We start from the raw sequence: 15,872 nt of genomic DNA, 5'->3' as shown, positions 1-15,872 counted from the left end.
GAAGACTAAGGTGCGCCTGATCCAAGCCGTGGTACTTTCACTGACATCATATGCATGTGAAAGCTGGGCAATGATTAAGGAAGACCAAAGAAGAATTGATGCCTTGGAATTGTGGTGTTGGCAAAGAATATTGAATATACCATGGACTGCCAAAAGAATGAACAAATCTGTCTTAGGAAACACACAACCAGAATGTTCCTTAGAAGCAGGGACGGCAAGACTGCGTCTTACATACTTCGGACATGTTGTCAGGAGGGATCAGTCCCTGGATAAGAACATCATGCTTGGTAGAGGGTCAGCGGAAAAGAGGAAGACCCTCAACGAGGTAGATTGACATAGTGGTTGCTACAGTGGGCTCAAGCATAACAAGGATTGTAAGGATGGCACAGGACTGGGCAGTGTTTTGTTCTGTGATACACAGGGTCACTATGAGTCAGATCCTACTCGACGGTACCTAACAACAACAACGTACAGGAGAGAGAGAGAGAGAATTGATAGAGTGAAGACCCCGGGGAAGCAAATTTGGATAGAATCCAGAGCATAGGTTTAAGGATTAAATGAAAATGGTACATTCTTCCAGTGTAACATTTTGGAAGAAGATGGATGTGGATATGGTTAAATTTGTTGGTGGAAAGCAGAAAGTTGACAACTTCTAGACTTATAATCAGAAGTAAGTTGGACCATTAGAAGGACTCCTCCAGCGGAGTGGAGGACATAGAATAACCTCATTCTAGACCAGAAGATGGGTGCAGATCCAGGAAGTTTTATTGATTTGTAGTTGGAAGAATGAGGAGTTCCAGTCTAATGGCTTAATGAGGCAAGGCTGTTAGCTATTAATGAGGAGAATGGATAGAAGATTAGGAAGTTTAAGGAAAGAGGAGTAGGCATGGAATAGAGATTTCAGACGGCAAGAGCTAGCTTTGATAAAGGAAAACAGCGCAGGTACTAAACAGTGTTGAACACCTATTTGAAGTTGGAGGGCATGAACTTAAATTGAAAACAGCATGTCTAATTGTGTGATTTTTTTTTTTCTCCGCCAGTGTTTAGCTCCTTAGGTGTGAGCACGGAGAAGGCTGATGAAATAGGTTCATATTTGTTTGGGGTTTTGATAGACATGGGCAAAGAGGGAGGGACAAGGAATTACACACCTTGATAAAAGAATCATGATAAAGATGAATGCTGACATGAAGGGATTTGAGGAGAGGAAGGGTGCTGGTGAAAAAAGAATGATGGGGTTAACAGATGGAGGTCTCAACAAAGTTAAAAACCTGTTGAAACAGATGTATTAGGTTAAAAAAAAAAAGCTTGACAGGTAAGAATATATGTTCGAAGAATGAGATATTCAATTGATGATAGCTGTGTTTCTTCTGATGGTGATAAGATCCATGGTGTAGTAATAGGACGATGGATTAAGTGGAGTAAACAAGGTCATTGATGAGGAGAGCAGCCCGAGGATTGGTTTTGATTGGATCATCTCTGGATGTCAGAGATGTGGAAAATGGTTAGTGTGAGTGAATGCAGATCAGTGACTAGGAGATCTCTAGATAATAGTAAAAGGTGGGTGGTGTTATTGCTGGATGTCAGGAGCCTCAGAAAAGTAGGGCTTAAGGAGAATAATATTCTGGAGATGGAAATAAAGACCAAAGAAATAGTAGAATTATCCCCTAACCCTGATGTAAGTGGAGTGTGTGATGATAAATTGAGAAAGTACTGGAGAAAGAGCAGTGTCCTGAAGGATCAGCAAAGAAGGAGGTAAGGAGAAATTTCCATTCAGAGAAGAGTTTGAAGATATGTGGGAGTTTTCTGATCACAAAGATGGAGTTCTAGGGTAGTTGAGGGGTTTAAGGAGAGGAGGAGGAGTGGTTAGGTCAGATTAGGGAAATAAACAGAACTAGGGGTAAGAAGGAAACCCTGGTGGCATAGTGGTTAAGAGATCGGCTGCTAACCAAAAAAGGTCGGCAGTTTGAATTCACCAGGTGCTCCTTGGAAACCCTATGGGGCAGTTCTACTCTGTCCTGTAGGGTCACTATGAGTCGGAATTGACTCGACGGCAATGGGTTTTGTTTTGTTTTATAGGGGTAAGAATTAACTATAAAGGATGACAAGAAAGGCTAGGCCTATTGGCAGGCGAGATGGAATTGGTCCTGATGGTCTTGGGAGGAGGGCAGGCAGTGAGTTCTCATGCTGTGGTTCCTGGGGACATTAGAGCATCTGGGGCAATCACACCTTTAGGCTACTTGCGATGACAACAGAAGTATACTGTTTAGAATTATTTGTCTTAGTTATATTTTATGGGACCCTGTAATATACATGTACAGGATTGATGATAATTCTTGTACTTTTGGTCAAGTTATAGCAAAATAAATAGCAAAACTAATGGGTTCAAGGATGAGACATTTGAGAAACCATTATTCTATTAAGAAAATTCATACATTATCCTGTCTTTAGCAGTTAAGGACAGTGGAAAAGTACTGGCCTGGAGATCCAAGTTCTAGTCCTATTTATGCCACTTGCTAGCTGTGTAACTATCATTTAACCTCCAAATTTTGGTTTCTTCATGTACAAAATAAAGCCAGTAATATCTGCTCTGCCTTCTTTCAGAGTTCTGTGATGGTCAAATGAGATGGAATATATATGAACATGGTTTGTGAACTGTTACATGCCATACAAATATTTTTTGTTGTTCTTATTATGGAAGAGGTTGTCCTGAATATCCAAAGTACCTTCAGTGCATTGGGAAGTCACCATTGTTGACTTCTAGATAATGATTGGAAAAGTGCTTTTCCTTTGAGGAAAAGTAGTCTGTCAACACCGGAGTTGTGACTTACACTAGTGGACTATGTTATTACCATATGCTCCCAGGGTTCTGAGATAATCTAGTTAGTGGTACCTCTGCAGGTGAGGATGAGTTAATTGACTTAGACATATGACAATAAGGCTAGCTAATTTGGGGATTGGAGTCCCTGAGTGGTACAAATGGTTAATACTCTTGGCTGCTAACCAAAAGGTTGGAGGTTCGAGTCTACCTAGAGGCACCTTGGGAGAAAGGCCTGGTGATCTACTTTTGAAAAAATCAGCCATTAAAAACCCTATGGAGCACAGTTCTGCTCTCACACATGGAATCCCAGTGAGCTGAAATCTGAGTCGGCAACTGGTTTAATGCCAGTTTTTACTACGAGATTTACCTAACATTCAAGGAACAAGTCAGTGTTTCTTACACAACTGCTCCAGAATATAGAAAAAGAGGGACTATGCCCCAGCTTATCACATGAAGCTATCATAACCATGATACCAAAACCTGAGAATAGTGTGAGAAAGGATATTATAGGCCAATTTAACATACAGGCAATAATTCTAAACAAAATGTTAAAAAGTCAAATGTAGAAATACATAAAAAGAATAAGCCATCATGGCAAAGTGGACTTAGCTAAGCCACGCAGAAACGGTTTAACATACAAAAATTTTTATTATAATTTACCACATAAACAAGATTAAAGGAGAAAAAGTGTATGCTCATCATATTGGATGCAGAAAAGGTATTTTATAAAATTTAGCATCCATTCATGATTAAAAAAGAAAGAACTAGGTGGCGGAGCCAAGATGGCAGAATAGACATGCTTTCAGCAAGCCCTCTTTACAAGAAAGACCCGAAAAAACAAATGAAACAAGTATATTTGTTACAAGCTAGGAGCCCTGAGCATCAAAGGCAAGCTTAGAAAATGAACAGAGGGGCAGGGGGGAGGAAGAAACGTTCAGAAGCGGAGAGGAGTTACTGGACCTGAATTGTGGGGAGCCCTCAGATACCATTCCCAGAGCCACGGCGGCAGGCTGGTACTATCATTCGGCTACAGTTTCCTCAGGGAGAAGCAGCCAGCCACACAGCCTACTCACACCTCCTGAACCTGAGAAGAACGGCGCTCTCGGCAAAAGCTACGTACTTGCATATTATTTTAATGCGCGCCCCCACCCCCAAGCTGGCTTCAGCAGCTGAATTCCCTGGGCCTGAGATAGGTACTGTTGAGCGCCTGGAGCCGTCCTCCCGGCCTTGGAGAAGGAGAAAATTTGCAATTGGAGGAAAAGATAATTTGCCAGCTCCACTAACTGGAGGAGCTCAGGACAGAAGTGGCTCCTGTCCAGGCATAAACTGTCCATGGACTTTGAGTACCTTTTCCCTCTGCAGTGACCTGTGTGGGCCTGTTTCAGGAGAATAGGCCCTTGTTGGCAGACTCCAACCATTTCAGCTGTTCGGTGGAGAGGTGGGTGTTTGATGTTTGACGTTGCTTTGCCTATTAAACAGGGTCCTCACCTATCCACATCAGGGGCCTAAGGACTGGTAGCTCCACTCAAGTCACCTAGCCACCTGCGACAGGGGTCCAAGGATAACTGGTACCTCCCAGTCCTTACAACCAAAAAAGATTGGGTGCCCATGGTCTGTCTGCAGAACCCACCCACCTGCACGCTCTAGGGAACAGGGACGCACTTTCCTCAGAAACACTCGGGGGTCGGTTCTCAGCCCCCTGCCTTGTTCAGAGCATGACCCCCTGCTGCAATCAGATACCGGTAGATACTCCAATCACCCTTGCCCCTCTAAGACTGTAGGACAGAGCCTGTACCCCATACTTGATGATCAGCTACCTGAACACCTGAGCTGAATTCATACAAGAAGAGTGAATGGACTCTTAGACTGATATACCTGATAACAGCTCTAATCATCTAGGGACAGGACGTCAGAGCTCCAAAGGTGAAAATAATCAAGCTAGCTCACTCAAGCAACCCATCTGGGCATATCAAAACAAAACAAAGCAAGAAGCTATGACACAGTAAGCAAGCATAAACTAATACAGTAACTTACAGATGGCTCGGAGACAACAGTCAATATCAAGTCACATAAAGAAACAGACCATGATCACCTCAACAAGCTCTCAAAACAGAGAATCCAGGGATCTTCTAAATGAAGAAAGAACTAGAAATAGAAGAGAATTTCCTTAACCTGAAAAAGATGATATCCACACTGAAAACATTTTCCTTTAAGATCAAGAACAAGACAAGATTGTATGCCCTCTCCATTTCTATCCAGCCTTGTCCTGGAGGCCCTCACCAGCACTGTAGGCAAGAAAAAGAATCAGAACTCTAGGGATTGTACTTTATTTTGAAAAAGCTCCACAGTTGATTCTGTCATTCTACTAAGACCAAGAAAAACTGTTCCTGAGTGCTAATTGGTTTACTTTTTCTTAGTCAACTTGTATATTTAACCAGGATCTCCTGGAAGCAGTGTCTTAACCCAGAAGAGTGAGTCTAATGATAGGAATTTGTAGGGCCACTAAAGTTAGGCAGGGGAAATGTTTTCGGCAGCCTGGGGTGTTCCTCAAACCTTGTTAATCTGCACAGACTATGGCTTATGCATTTTTATTCACCCTATAAAATACTTATTAAATATCTACAGTGTACCAGGTTCTCTGTTGACTGGGGATGCCTTGATGAGAGATACATCTGGGAATACTTCTGTCATCAAGAAACTCATTCCAGTGGAGGAGACAGTCATATAACCAGAAAATACTGATTATAGTAGAGAAATGCACAGAATGCGATGTGAGCATAAGGAAACTTATTATTCTAGACACTGGAAGAATGAGGCTAGTAAAGGAAGACTTGGAGCAGTATCTTAAGCAGTATCTTTAGCAGTTGGAGGACTGACCATACAGCCGAGACAAGTTGCGGGACGTTAATTTGGCTCCTAGTAGGCTTCCTAATACTTACTGGGAATTTTCTATATGCCCAGCACTATTGTGAGCGCTTTACCTGTATTAACTCATTGAATTCTCACAACAACTCTGTGAGATACGTACCGTTATCCACCCCATGTTACAGATGAGGAAATGAAAAGTAAGTTCCGCAGGTTACACAGCTTCTCACTGGCTGACCCTGATTGAAATCTTGGGGGTCTTTTTCTGGATCTATGGCGAAACCACAGTGCCTCTCCATAGATTGTAACTACTGTATTCTGCTTTTCAGTAGGATGTAGAGAAAGATGCAACAAAGAAACAAAATCATAGAAGCTGAGAGCTGTGAAGCATTTGCTAGGAATACGGCTTTATTATTGTTATTGGCTTAATTTGCAAGGATTTAGCTGAGACATTTTGGTCATAATTGCTGTACAGCGTAGCAGATAGATCTACCATTTCAAGTAAAAGGCTTCACCTATAAAACCAAAACCAAACCCATTGCCATCGAGTCGATTCCGACTTGTAGCAACCTATAATATAAAACGTTTTATTTCTGAAGAGAAATAGAGTTTGGTTTTGTTATGGTTTGGAGTTTTGTTGTTGTGTGTGGGTGGATGCCAGAAACTTTTTTTTCTAAAACCTTCTATCCTTTGCTACAAAGCCTCTTTTGGTTTCTTTTAAGTTGTACATGTTTTGTTTTGTTTCCTTCTTCATTTATACTCCTTTTTATACTTTTCTGTCCAGGATTCTGTAGATTCCAAGTAAAAGAAACCCAGTTCAGAATAGTTAAGCTAAGGACGGTGGTTGTTGGAAGAATACCAGGGCCACTGACTGGATCAGTAGAGGAGCTGCTGGCCAGGGACAGTTTCTAGGACATTGAGGAGTGAAATTGAACGCTCAGTTCCCATAGGACCCTCCCCCGCCTCTACCTATAATCTTCCTTTTTCTATGTCGACTTCATTCCTACCACTGATGGCTTCACATCCTAGTGGGGTAGATCCAGGTTTCTGTTACCCCAGTTTAATAATCTCAAAGAAAGAGAACGCCTGTTTCTCCTTTCATCGATATATCTAAATTCCAAGAAAGGAGCCTGCCCAGGTTTGGTCATCTCTCTGTCCTTTGGACCAATCATTCTGGCCAGGGAGGTAAGATTAAATGACACCCCTGGGTGGGGGTGGGAAGAGCTCTGAGTTTGACAGACCCAGAAAAAACACTACAGACGTGTCTTGGAGATACATACTGTGGGTTCGGTTCCAGACCACTGCAATAAAGTGAGTATTACAATAAAGTGAGTCATACAAATGCATGTGAAAGTTATATTTACACTACATGGGAAACCCTGGTGGCATAGTGGTTAAGTGCTATGGCTGCTAACCAAAAGGTCAGCAGTTCCAATCTACCAGGTGCTCCTTGGATACTCTATGGTGCGGTTCTGCTCTGTCCTATTGGGTCTCTATGAGTTGGAATCAAGTCAATGGCAGCGGATTTCGTTTTTTGTTGCTGTTGTTGCCTATTAGAGCCCTGGTAGCGCAGTGGTTAATAGCTTGGCTGCTACCCAAAAGGTCAGCAGTTCAAATCCACCAGCCTCTCCTTGGAAACCCTATAGGGCAGTTCTATTCTGTCCGATAGGGTGGCTATGAGTTGGAATTGACTAGACGGCAGTGGAGTTCTTTTTTTGTAGTATGTTAAGTGTGCAGTAGCCTTATATCTAAAAACACAATGTACATACCTTAATTAAAAAAATACTTCATGGCTGAAAAATGCTAACCATCATCTGAGCCTTCAGTGAATTGTCGTCTTTTTGCTGGTGGAGGGTCTTGCCTCCATGTTGATGGCTGCTGGTTGCTGAAGGTTGGGGTGGCTGGCAATTTCTTAAAATAAGACAGCAATGAAGTTTGTAGCATCGATTGAGTCTTCCTTTCATGAAAGATTTCTCTGTAGCATGCGATGCTGTTTGATAGCATTTTACCCCCAGTAAAACGTCTTTGGAAATTGGAGTCAACCCTCTCAAACCCTGCCGTTGCTTTATCAACTAAGTTTATATAGTACTCTAAATCTTTTGTTGTCATTTCAACAATGTTCATAGCATCTTCACCAAGAGCACATTCCATCTCAAGGGACCACTTTCTTTGCCCATCCATAAAAAGTTTTATCATGAGATTGCAGCAATTCAGTCACATCCTCAGGTTCCACTTATAATTCTAGTTCTCTTGCTATTTCTACTACATCTGCAGTTGCTTTTTCCACTGAAGTCTTGAACCCCTCAAAGTCGCCCATGAGAGTTGGAATCAGCTTCTTCCAAACTCCTGTTAATGTTGATATTTTGACGTCCTCCCATGAATCACAGATGTTCTTAGTGGCATCTAGAATGATGAATCCTTTCAAGAAGGTTTCAATTTACTTCGCCTAGATTCATCAGAGGAGTCACTATTTATGGCAGCTGTAGCATTATGAGGCAACTCTGGTGGCACAGTGGTTAAGTGCTACGGCTGCTAACCAAAGGGCTGGCAGTTCAAATCCGCCAGGCGCTCCTTGGAAACTCTGTGGGGCAGTTCTACTCTGTCCTATAGGGTCACTGAGTTGGAATCGACTCAACAGCACTGAGTTGTTTTTTTTTTTTTTTTGGTTTTATAGCCTTACGAAATATATTAAATAATAAGACTTGAAATTATTCCTTGGTCCATGGGCTGCAGAATGCGTGTTGTGTTAGCAGGCATGAAAACAACTTTAATCTCCTTGTACAACTCCTTCAGAGCTCTTGGGTGACGGGGTGCATTGTCAACAAGCAGTAATATTTTGAAAGGAATCTTTTTCTGATCAGTAAGTCTCGACAGTGGGCTTAAGATATTCAGTAAACTATGTTATAAACAGATGAGCTGTCATCCAGGCTTTGTCATTACATTTATAGAGCACAGACAGAGAAGATTTAGCAATAATTCTTGAAGGCCCTAGGATTTTCAGCATGGTAAATGAGCATTGGCTTCAACTTAAAGTTACCGTCTGCATTAGCCCCTAAAAAGAGAGCCTGTCCTTTGAAGCTTTGAAGCCAGCCATTGACTTCCCTCTAGCTGTGAAAGTCCTAGATGGCATCTTCTTCCAGCATAAGGATGTTTTCTCTACATTGAAACTCTGTTGTTTGGTGTGGCCACCTTCATCAGGTATCTTAGCTAGATCTCTGGATAACTTGCTGCACCTGCTACGTCAGCACTTGCCGCCTCACCTTGCACTTTTATATTACGGAGACAGCGTCTTTCCTCCAGCCTCATGGACGAACCTGTGCTAGCTTCAGACTTTTCTTGTGCAGTGTCTTCATCTTTCTCAGCCTTCATAGAATTGAGGAAAGTTAGAGCGTTACCCTGGATTAGGCTTTGGCTTAAGGGGTTGTTGTGATTGGTTTGATCTTCTATCCAGGCCACTAAAACATACTCCATATTAGCAGTAAGGCTGTTTTGTTTTGTTTTGTAGATGTATGTTTAATTTTTTTCTTTTTTTTTAAATTGAACTTTAGATGAATGTGTACCGAAGAAACTAGCTTCTCATTAAACAGTGCACATATTGTTTTATGACATTGGATAACAACCCTATGATGTGTCAACACTCTCCCTTCTTGACCTTTGGTTCCTTATTACCGGTTTTCCTGCCCCCTCCTGTCTTCTGGTCTTCGCCCCTGGGCTGGTGTGCCCCTTTAGTCTTGTTTTGTTTTATGGGCCTGCTTAATCTTTGGCCGAAGGGTGAACCTCAGGAGTGACTTCATTCCTGAGCTAAAGGGGTATCCGGGGGCCATACTCTTGGGATTTCTCCAGTCTCTGTCAGGCCAGTAAGCCTGGTCTTTTTTTGTAACTTAGAATTTTGTTCTGCATCCTTCTTTTTTTTTTTTGTACTTTAGATGAAGGTTTACAGGCTAGCTTCTCACTAAACAGGTATACTTATTGTTTTATGACATGGGTTAACAACTCCATGACAATGTCAGCACTCTTCTTTCTCAACCTTGGGTTCCCTATTACCAGGTTTCCTGTGCCCTTCTGCCTTCTAGTCCTTGCCCCTGAGCTGGTGTGCCCCTTTAGTCTCATTTTGTTTTATGGGCCTTGTCTTAGTCATCTAGTGCTGCTATAACAGAAATACCACAAATGGATGGCTTTAACAAAGGGAAATTTATTCTCTCACAGCGTAGTAGGCTACAAGTCCAAATTCAGGGCGTCAGCCCCAGAGGAAGTCTTTCTCTCTCTGTCAGCTCTTCCCTTGGTCTTCACTTGGTCTGGGAGCATCTCAGCGCAGGAACCTCATGTCCAAAGGACACACTCTGCTCCTGGCACTGCTTTCTTGGTGGCGTGACATCCGCCGTCTCTCTGTACACTTTTCTCTTTTGTATCTCAAAAGAGATTGGCTTAAGATACTATCTAATCTTGTAAACCTCATAACTGCCACTAATCCATCTTATTACATCATAGTGATAGGCTTTACAACACATAGGCAAATCACATAAAATGGTGGACAGTCACTCAATACTGGGACTTATGGCCGAGCTAAGCTGACAGACATTTTTGGGGGATACAGCTCAATCCGTGACAGGCCTGCCTAATCTTTGGATGAAGGGCAAACCTCAGGAGTGACTTCATTACTGAGCTAAAAGGGTGTCCGGGGACCAAACTCTCAGGGTTTCTCCAGTCTCTTGTCAGGCCAGACTGTATTTTTTTATGAGTTAGAATTTTGATATATGTTTTTTGCTAGCTCAGTTCCCAGATCCTCTATTGTGATCCCTATCAGAGCAGTCAGTTGTGATAGCCGGGTACCATCTGGTAAGGCCATTTTGTTTACTTATCATCTGTGTGTTCACTGGAGTAGCACTTTTAATTTTCTCCAAGAACCTTTCCTTTGTTTTCACAACTTGGCTGTTTGGCTCAAGAGGCCTAGCTTTCAGCCTATCTCAGCTTTAGGCATGCCTTCCTTACTAAACTTACTCATGTCTAGCTTTTGATTTAAAGTGATAGATGTTTGACTCTTCATTTGAACACTTAGAGGCCATTGTAGGGTTGTTAATTGACCTGATTTCAGTATTGCTGCATCTGGGGAATAGGGAGGCCTGAGGAGAGAGAGAGAGAAGGGGAACTGCTGGTCGATGGAGCAGTCAGAACACACACACATTTATCGATTAAATTCACTGTCTTATATGGGCGTGGCTTGTGGCGCCCTAAAACAATCATGATAGTTACATCAAAAATCACTAATCACAGATCACTAATTGCAGATCATCATAACAGATATAATAATAATGAAACATTTGAAATATTGCAAGAATTACCAAAATGTGATACAGAGACATGAAGTAAAAACATGCTGTTGGAAAAATAGTGCAGGTAGACTTCTTTGATGCAGGTTTGCCACAAACCTTCAATTGGTAAACAACGCAGTATCTGCGAAATGCAGTGAAACCAATTATGATAAAATGAGGTATGCCTATATTCTATTTAGGAATATAGGCATACCTCATTTTATCATAATTGGTTATGAGGAAGGGAGATTGGTTTCCCAAAGAAAGGAAGGATACTAAAGAGGTAGTTTGTAAGTGTCTGGTTAGGCACTTGGAGATTCTAAACTCTTTGAAGGCAGAGACTGTAGACTTGGTTGGTAGTCAAGACAACTTTAGACTGGAACCCTTTGAATCCTTTATTGCACTTAGTACAGAACTAGATACTCAGTAAGAAATTACTTCTATTCCTGTTTGGAATACTTTTATTATTTTCATTCATTCTGGTCATGATTTTAGGCAGACATTATCTTTTCCATTTTTAATATTGAACTACATTATTTAGTAATTGCTTTTATATTTAGTTCAAGTAACTTAATTATAGTATATACGTCAAAAGCATGATTGAACAAAATTCCCCTTTAAATGCTCTAACAAACAACTCGTTCCCCCATACTTACAATGGATTGCTTTTTCATTGAAAATGAAGAACCAAATCAGAGTTAATTTGTTAAAGATCTATGTTCCTTAGAAATGAATTGATAAGAAGTAGAATATTTTAACGTGTGTTTGTCCTCAGTGGATATATGGCTGAAATTTATTGTACTCAAGTTTTGTTTTGCTTTATCATCCAGATATTTAAAATTTTTAATATCTTTTTAATTTAGTTTAATGTGCTTTAAGATTTTTATAGAAAAAGATTTTTTGTTTTGTAATGCAAATGCCATGTTATTACATATGACAAAAGCATTTAAATCATTTGTGTACACATTTATTTTTGTTTTCTCCTTAGGAACTGAGAGAAAGCTACAATACACAACAGGTAGCCCTTGAACAACTTTACAAGATCAAACGTGACAAACTGAAGGAAATTGAAAGAAAAAGGTCAGAGATGATACAGAAAAAAAAACTAGAAGATGATGCTGCAAGGTAATATAGCTGATAAATTTATTATACTATATTGTTATTAAAATTCTAATTTTATTGCCCATATCTATAGTTTGGGGGCTGTGGTGGTTCGGTGGTAGAATTCTCCCCTTTCATGCAGGAGGCCGGGGTTGAATTCCCAGCCAGCTCACCTCATGTATAGCCACCACCCGTCTCTCAGTGGAGGCTTGCATGTTGCTGTGTTGCTGAACAGGTTTCAGTGGAGCTTCCAGACTAAGAGAGTCTGGGAAGAAAGGCCTGGTGATCTACTTCCGAAAATCAGCCAGTGAAGATTCTGCAGATCGCAGTGGTCTAATCTGTAACTGATCACGGGGATGGCACAGGACCTGGTAGCATTTCATTCGGTTGTGTATGGGGGTCACCATGAGTCAGAGGCTGATTTGATGGCAGCTAACAACAACAATCTTTAGTTTGGCTATGACAATTTAGGGGGAATAAAGGGATTTTCCTAAGATACTAATTTGATTCTAAATATAAAAGTTCAGTCTTTCTTTTAGGGACTGAGTTTACAGTAGTACCCAGTTTTATGTTCCATTAGTGAAAAATAAGGACTGGATTAGAATTTTTGATTTACCACTTATTACCTGAGTGACTTTAAGTCACTGTACCCCTCTGAGCCTCAGTTTTCCTATCTGAAAAATAGAGAGTGTTAATGCCTACCTCATGTGTGACTATGAGAATTAAATAAAATAATATAGATAAGAAGTCAACTACAGTGTCTTGCACACAGCAAGTCCTCATTTCTATCTCCCTGTAGTAAATCTATTACTGTTTCCTGAAAGATTATGAAAACAAAGACTAAGTGTAGAATGCCGGTTAATGTAATTCTGTTTGTACCACTTAGACATATATCAAATTGCCTCTATTTATAGCAGGGAAACATAAAGACAGTTACAGTATCTAAATCCTAGAACCATTTTGTGACTTTGCATGACATTTTTCTGTCAGTAAGATCTTTTTTCTAATATATTCCTGTTTCTGTCTAGTTCTTTAGTGTTAGAAATTACTGTAGTCAGTTAACAATGTTGGTGAACCAACATTCCTTTGCCTTAGAGAAGACTGGATGATTACTGTCCATGAAAGAGCTAATAGTTCTTGGGGAGGCAAGAAGGAAACATTGCTATAACCCAAACTGACTGCTGTCAAGTCGATTCCGACTCATAGCAACCCTATGGGACTGAGTAGAAGTGCCCCATAGGGTTTCCAGGCTGTAAATCTTTACGGAAGCAGACTGCCACATCTTTTCTCCAGGGAGCAGCTGGTGAGTTCGAACCACTGACCTTTCGATTAGCAGCCAAACACTTTAACCACTGTGCCACTGGGGCTTCTCATTATCATAAAGCAGGCCTCTATACCTAATAGCTTTGAAATAGCCACTTCCAACACAGTTTTTATTGACTGGCTGCTATTGGCTGTGATCCAGATAGACTCTGGATTACTCCATGCTCCTAGACTTTTCATAATCCTGGTAGGGGATTCACAGCTAAATGAAAAGCCGTATACTGTTTACTCCAAGGCTCCTACTTTTGTGGGCTTTAACCAGAGATAATGGAATAATACGGAAGTACAGACAGCGAGGTTTTAACTAAGTAAGCTTTTATATGCCACTTACCTTGTGACACTTAACACTGCTCAGGGAAATGCAGAGCTGTAAATACCCAATTCACCAACTTTAGTTTTTCTTAATGAACCCTTCAAATTTTATTTTCTGTGGACACACGCAAGTATCTTGATACCTATTCATCACTGCCCACAGTTCATTTCAGACTAACAGACCATAATAATAATACATATTTTCATTTTACTTATTGTCCTCACATACTATCCTACTGTAGGATCTAATCATTACAGAGCTGGGTCTTCTTACTATCTCTCGGTTTGCTTGGCCATTTCCCCAGGTCTTTTCTCTTCTTGTCCTAAGGTTTTTCTTTTATGTTGTATTTGTCCTAAGCTATAGATGATAGTCAGGTTTTCACATTGTAGATGTGACCTCTCTGCCCTCTATGCCCAGCCTCCGAGGTATGTTCTGACTCTGGACCAGTTTCTCATCCACTAACGCTTGCATAAGAAGCTTTACCAAAACCCGATTTATATCCTGTTTAACTCTCTAGTCTTTATCCTAGTAAATATGTGGTAAGTACTCTGATAGTGGTGGTGTTTGTAGTGCTGCGGGATTCAAATGAAGACTAGATTGGCTCATCGTAGACTTGGAAGGGTGTCAGGGAAAGTTCCAGAGAGGAGGTTACCTGAGAAAAGCAATATAAATTGAAATTAAGAAAGGGCTGCAAGAGAAACACTGTTCTTGAGGGAGAACCAGATTTTGTTAGGGAGAGCTTCTGGATGATGCCTTGTGTGTAGCGCGATAGAGGATACAAGAGGTTTGGAAAGGGGTGAGAGGGAGCTAGTAATGGAATAATGAACCAGGGGTATGAAAGTTAGAAACGTTGGGGGATGAGGAGAAAATGTTGATGACTAAGTGAACTAACATTTTGAGAATTATCCAGGATTTCCAAATTTCCTTCAGGAATTTATAGGAATAGAGATATAGAATTAAGCCAAGGTCTCTATCTTGGTGGGCCCTACATGCTACAAATCCTAGGGATATATGAGGCACAGTCTCCACTGGCTGCTGAGGCTTGGAGATGGTGCTAAATTGGGTGGTAGCAGCTCTGCCTCTGAGTAAGGTTCATTAAAAAATATATGCAAGGAAAAACTATAATGAGCATTAGTTCTAATACCAAAATAATAAAGTCTGATCACAGATCACATTGACTAGATAGAAACCAAACTGCAGCTATGTCAGGTGACATAGAGACATGTGCAGAAACAGGGACCTATAGAGGAAAATGCTCTGTTAGCTAATGAAAAGTGATAGTATAAAAAGTAAGTAATTGACCCAGAAGTATTTCCTGTTTCCACAATGACTGCATCCCCAAAACAGGGATTAGATAAAATAGTGGGAATAAGAGATGGAGAGTAGTCTTTGTGACAAAATCTGGAGATAAGGGAAGGAAATTTAGATAGAATTTTTAGTTTTGTTTTCTCGGAGGTTTCATTTCATCTGGGATTTTTTTTTCTTGTTTGTTTGTTTTTTCTTGTTCTTCTGGGCTTGGAAGGTTGTTGTAGGAGGGAATCTGAGGGTGGGGAAAGTTGTTGGTTGTACACCCCAGCCATGGCACACTGCCACCATCAATTTGTTCTAGGCCCCTCTCTTGATTGATTGATTGGTTTTCCCCTTCATCCCTGATCCCCTTCTCCCCATTCCTGTACTACTGCCTCTTTTTTAGCTTTCCAGCTGGTCAGGAACCAGATCTTCTATTATGTTCTTATTTTGTGTAAAACTTTGTTTTTAGGATATTGTGCAAATTCTTTTTCTTTTATATAGGAAAGCAAAACAAGGAAAAGAAAACTTATGGAAAGAAAGTCTTAGAAAAGAGGAAGAAGAAAAACAAAAGCAACTCCAGGAAAAAAAAATACAAGAGAAAATTCAAGAACAGGAACAGAAAGCTGAGGAGAAACAAACTAAGGGTAAAAATAGTAGCTATGGTTTTTCTGAGACAGAGCAACAAAAGCAACAAGGAAAAAATAAAGATGGTTTATTTTTTCCCTGAGGGGCGAACAAATTTTTAAGAAAATAAAAAAGAAAGATGCTAATCCTAGAGTCAGGAAAAACCTTTTTCTCAATTAAATTTGATGGCAAGTGGATAGGCTTTAGAACAGAATGAGGGTAGAAATCT

General features: G+C 40.7%; 1 protein-coding gene across 10 annotated transcripts in view; it reads left to right on the top strand.

Annotated features, from left to right (window-relative positions):
* Window positions 1-15,872, top strand: part of ITSN2 (intersectin 2) — a 219,539-nt gene that overhangs the window by 113,267 nt on the left and 90,400 nt on the right. For all 10 annotated transcript variants that reach the window (XR_010323559.1, XR_010323558.1, XM_064295093.1 and 7 more), the window contains 2 exons: window positions 11,981-12,117; window positions 15,521-15,663. Coding sequence is in view for 8 of the 10 variants with exons in the window: in XM_064295093.1 (XP_064151163.1) it covers window positions 11,981-12,117; window positions 15,521-15,663 (280 nt within the window). In the remaining 2 variants the exon portion in view is untranslated. The remainder of the gene's footprint in view (window positions 1-11,980; window positions 12,118-15,520; window positions 15,664-15,872) is intronic.

This window comes from Loxodonta africana, chromosome 12 (assembly GCF_030014295.1).
Source record: "Loxodonta africana isolate mLoxAfr1 chromosome 12, mLoxAfr1.hap2, whole genome shotgun sequence".
In the NCBI taxonomy this organism is placed as follows: domain Eukaryota; kingdom Metazoa; phylum Chordata; class Mammalia; order Proboscidea; family Elephantidae; genus Loxodonta; species Loxodonta africana.
Note: the sequence above shows the minus strand (reverse complement) of the source record. Positions and strands in the feature narration are given on the sequence as shown.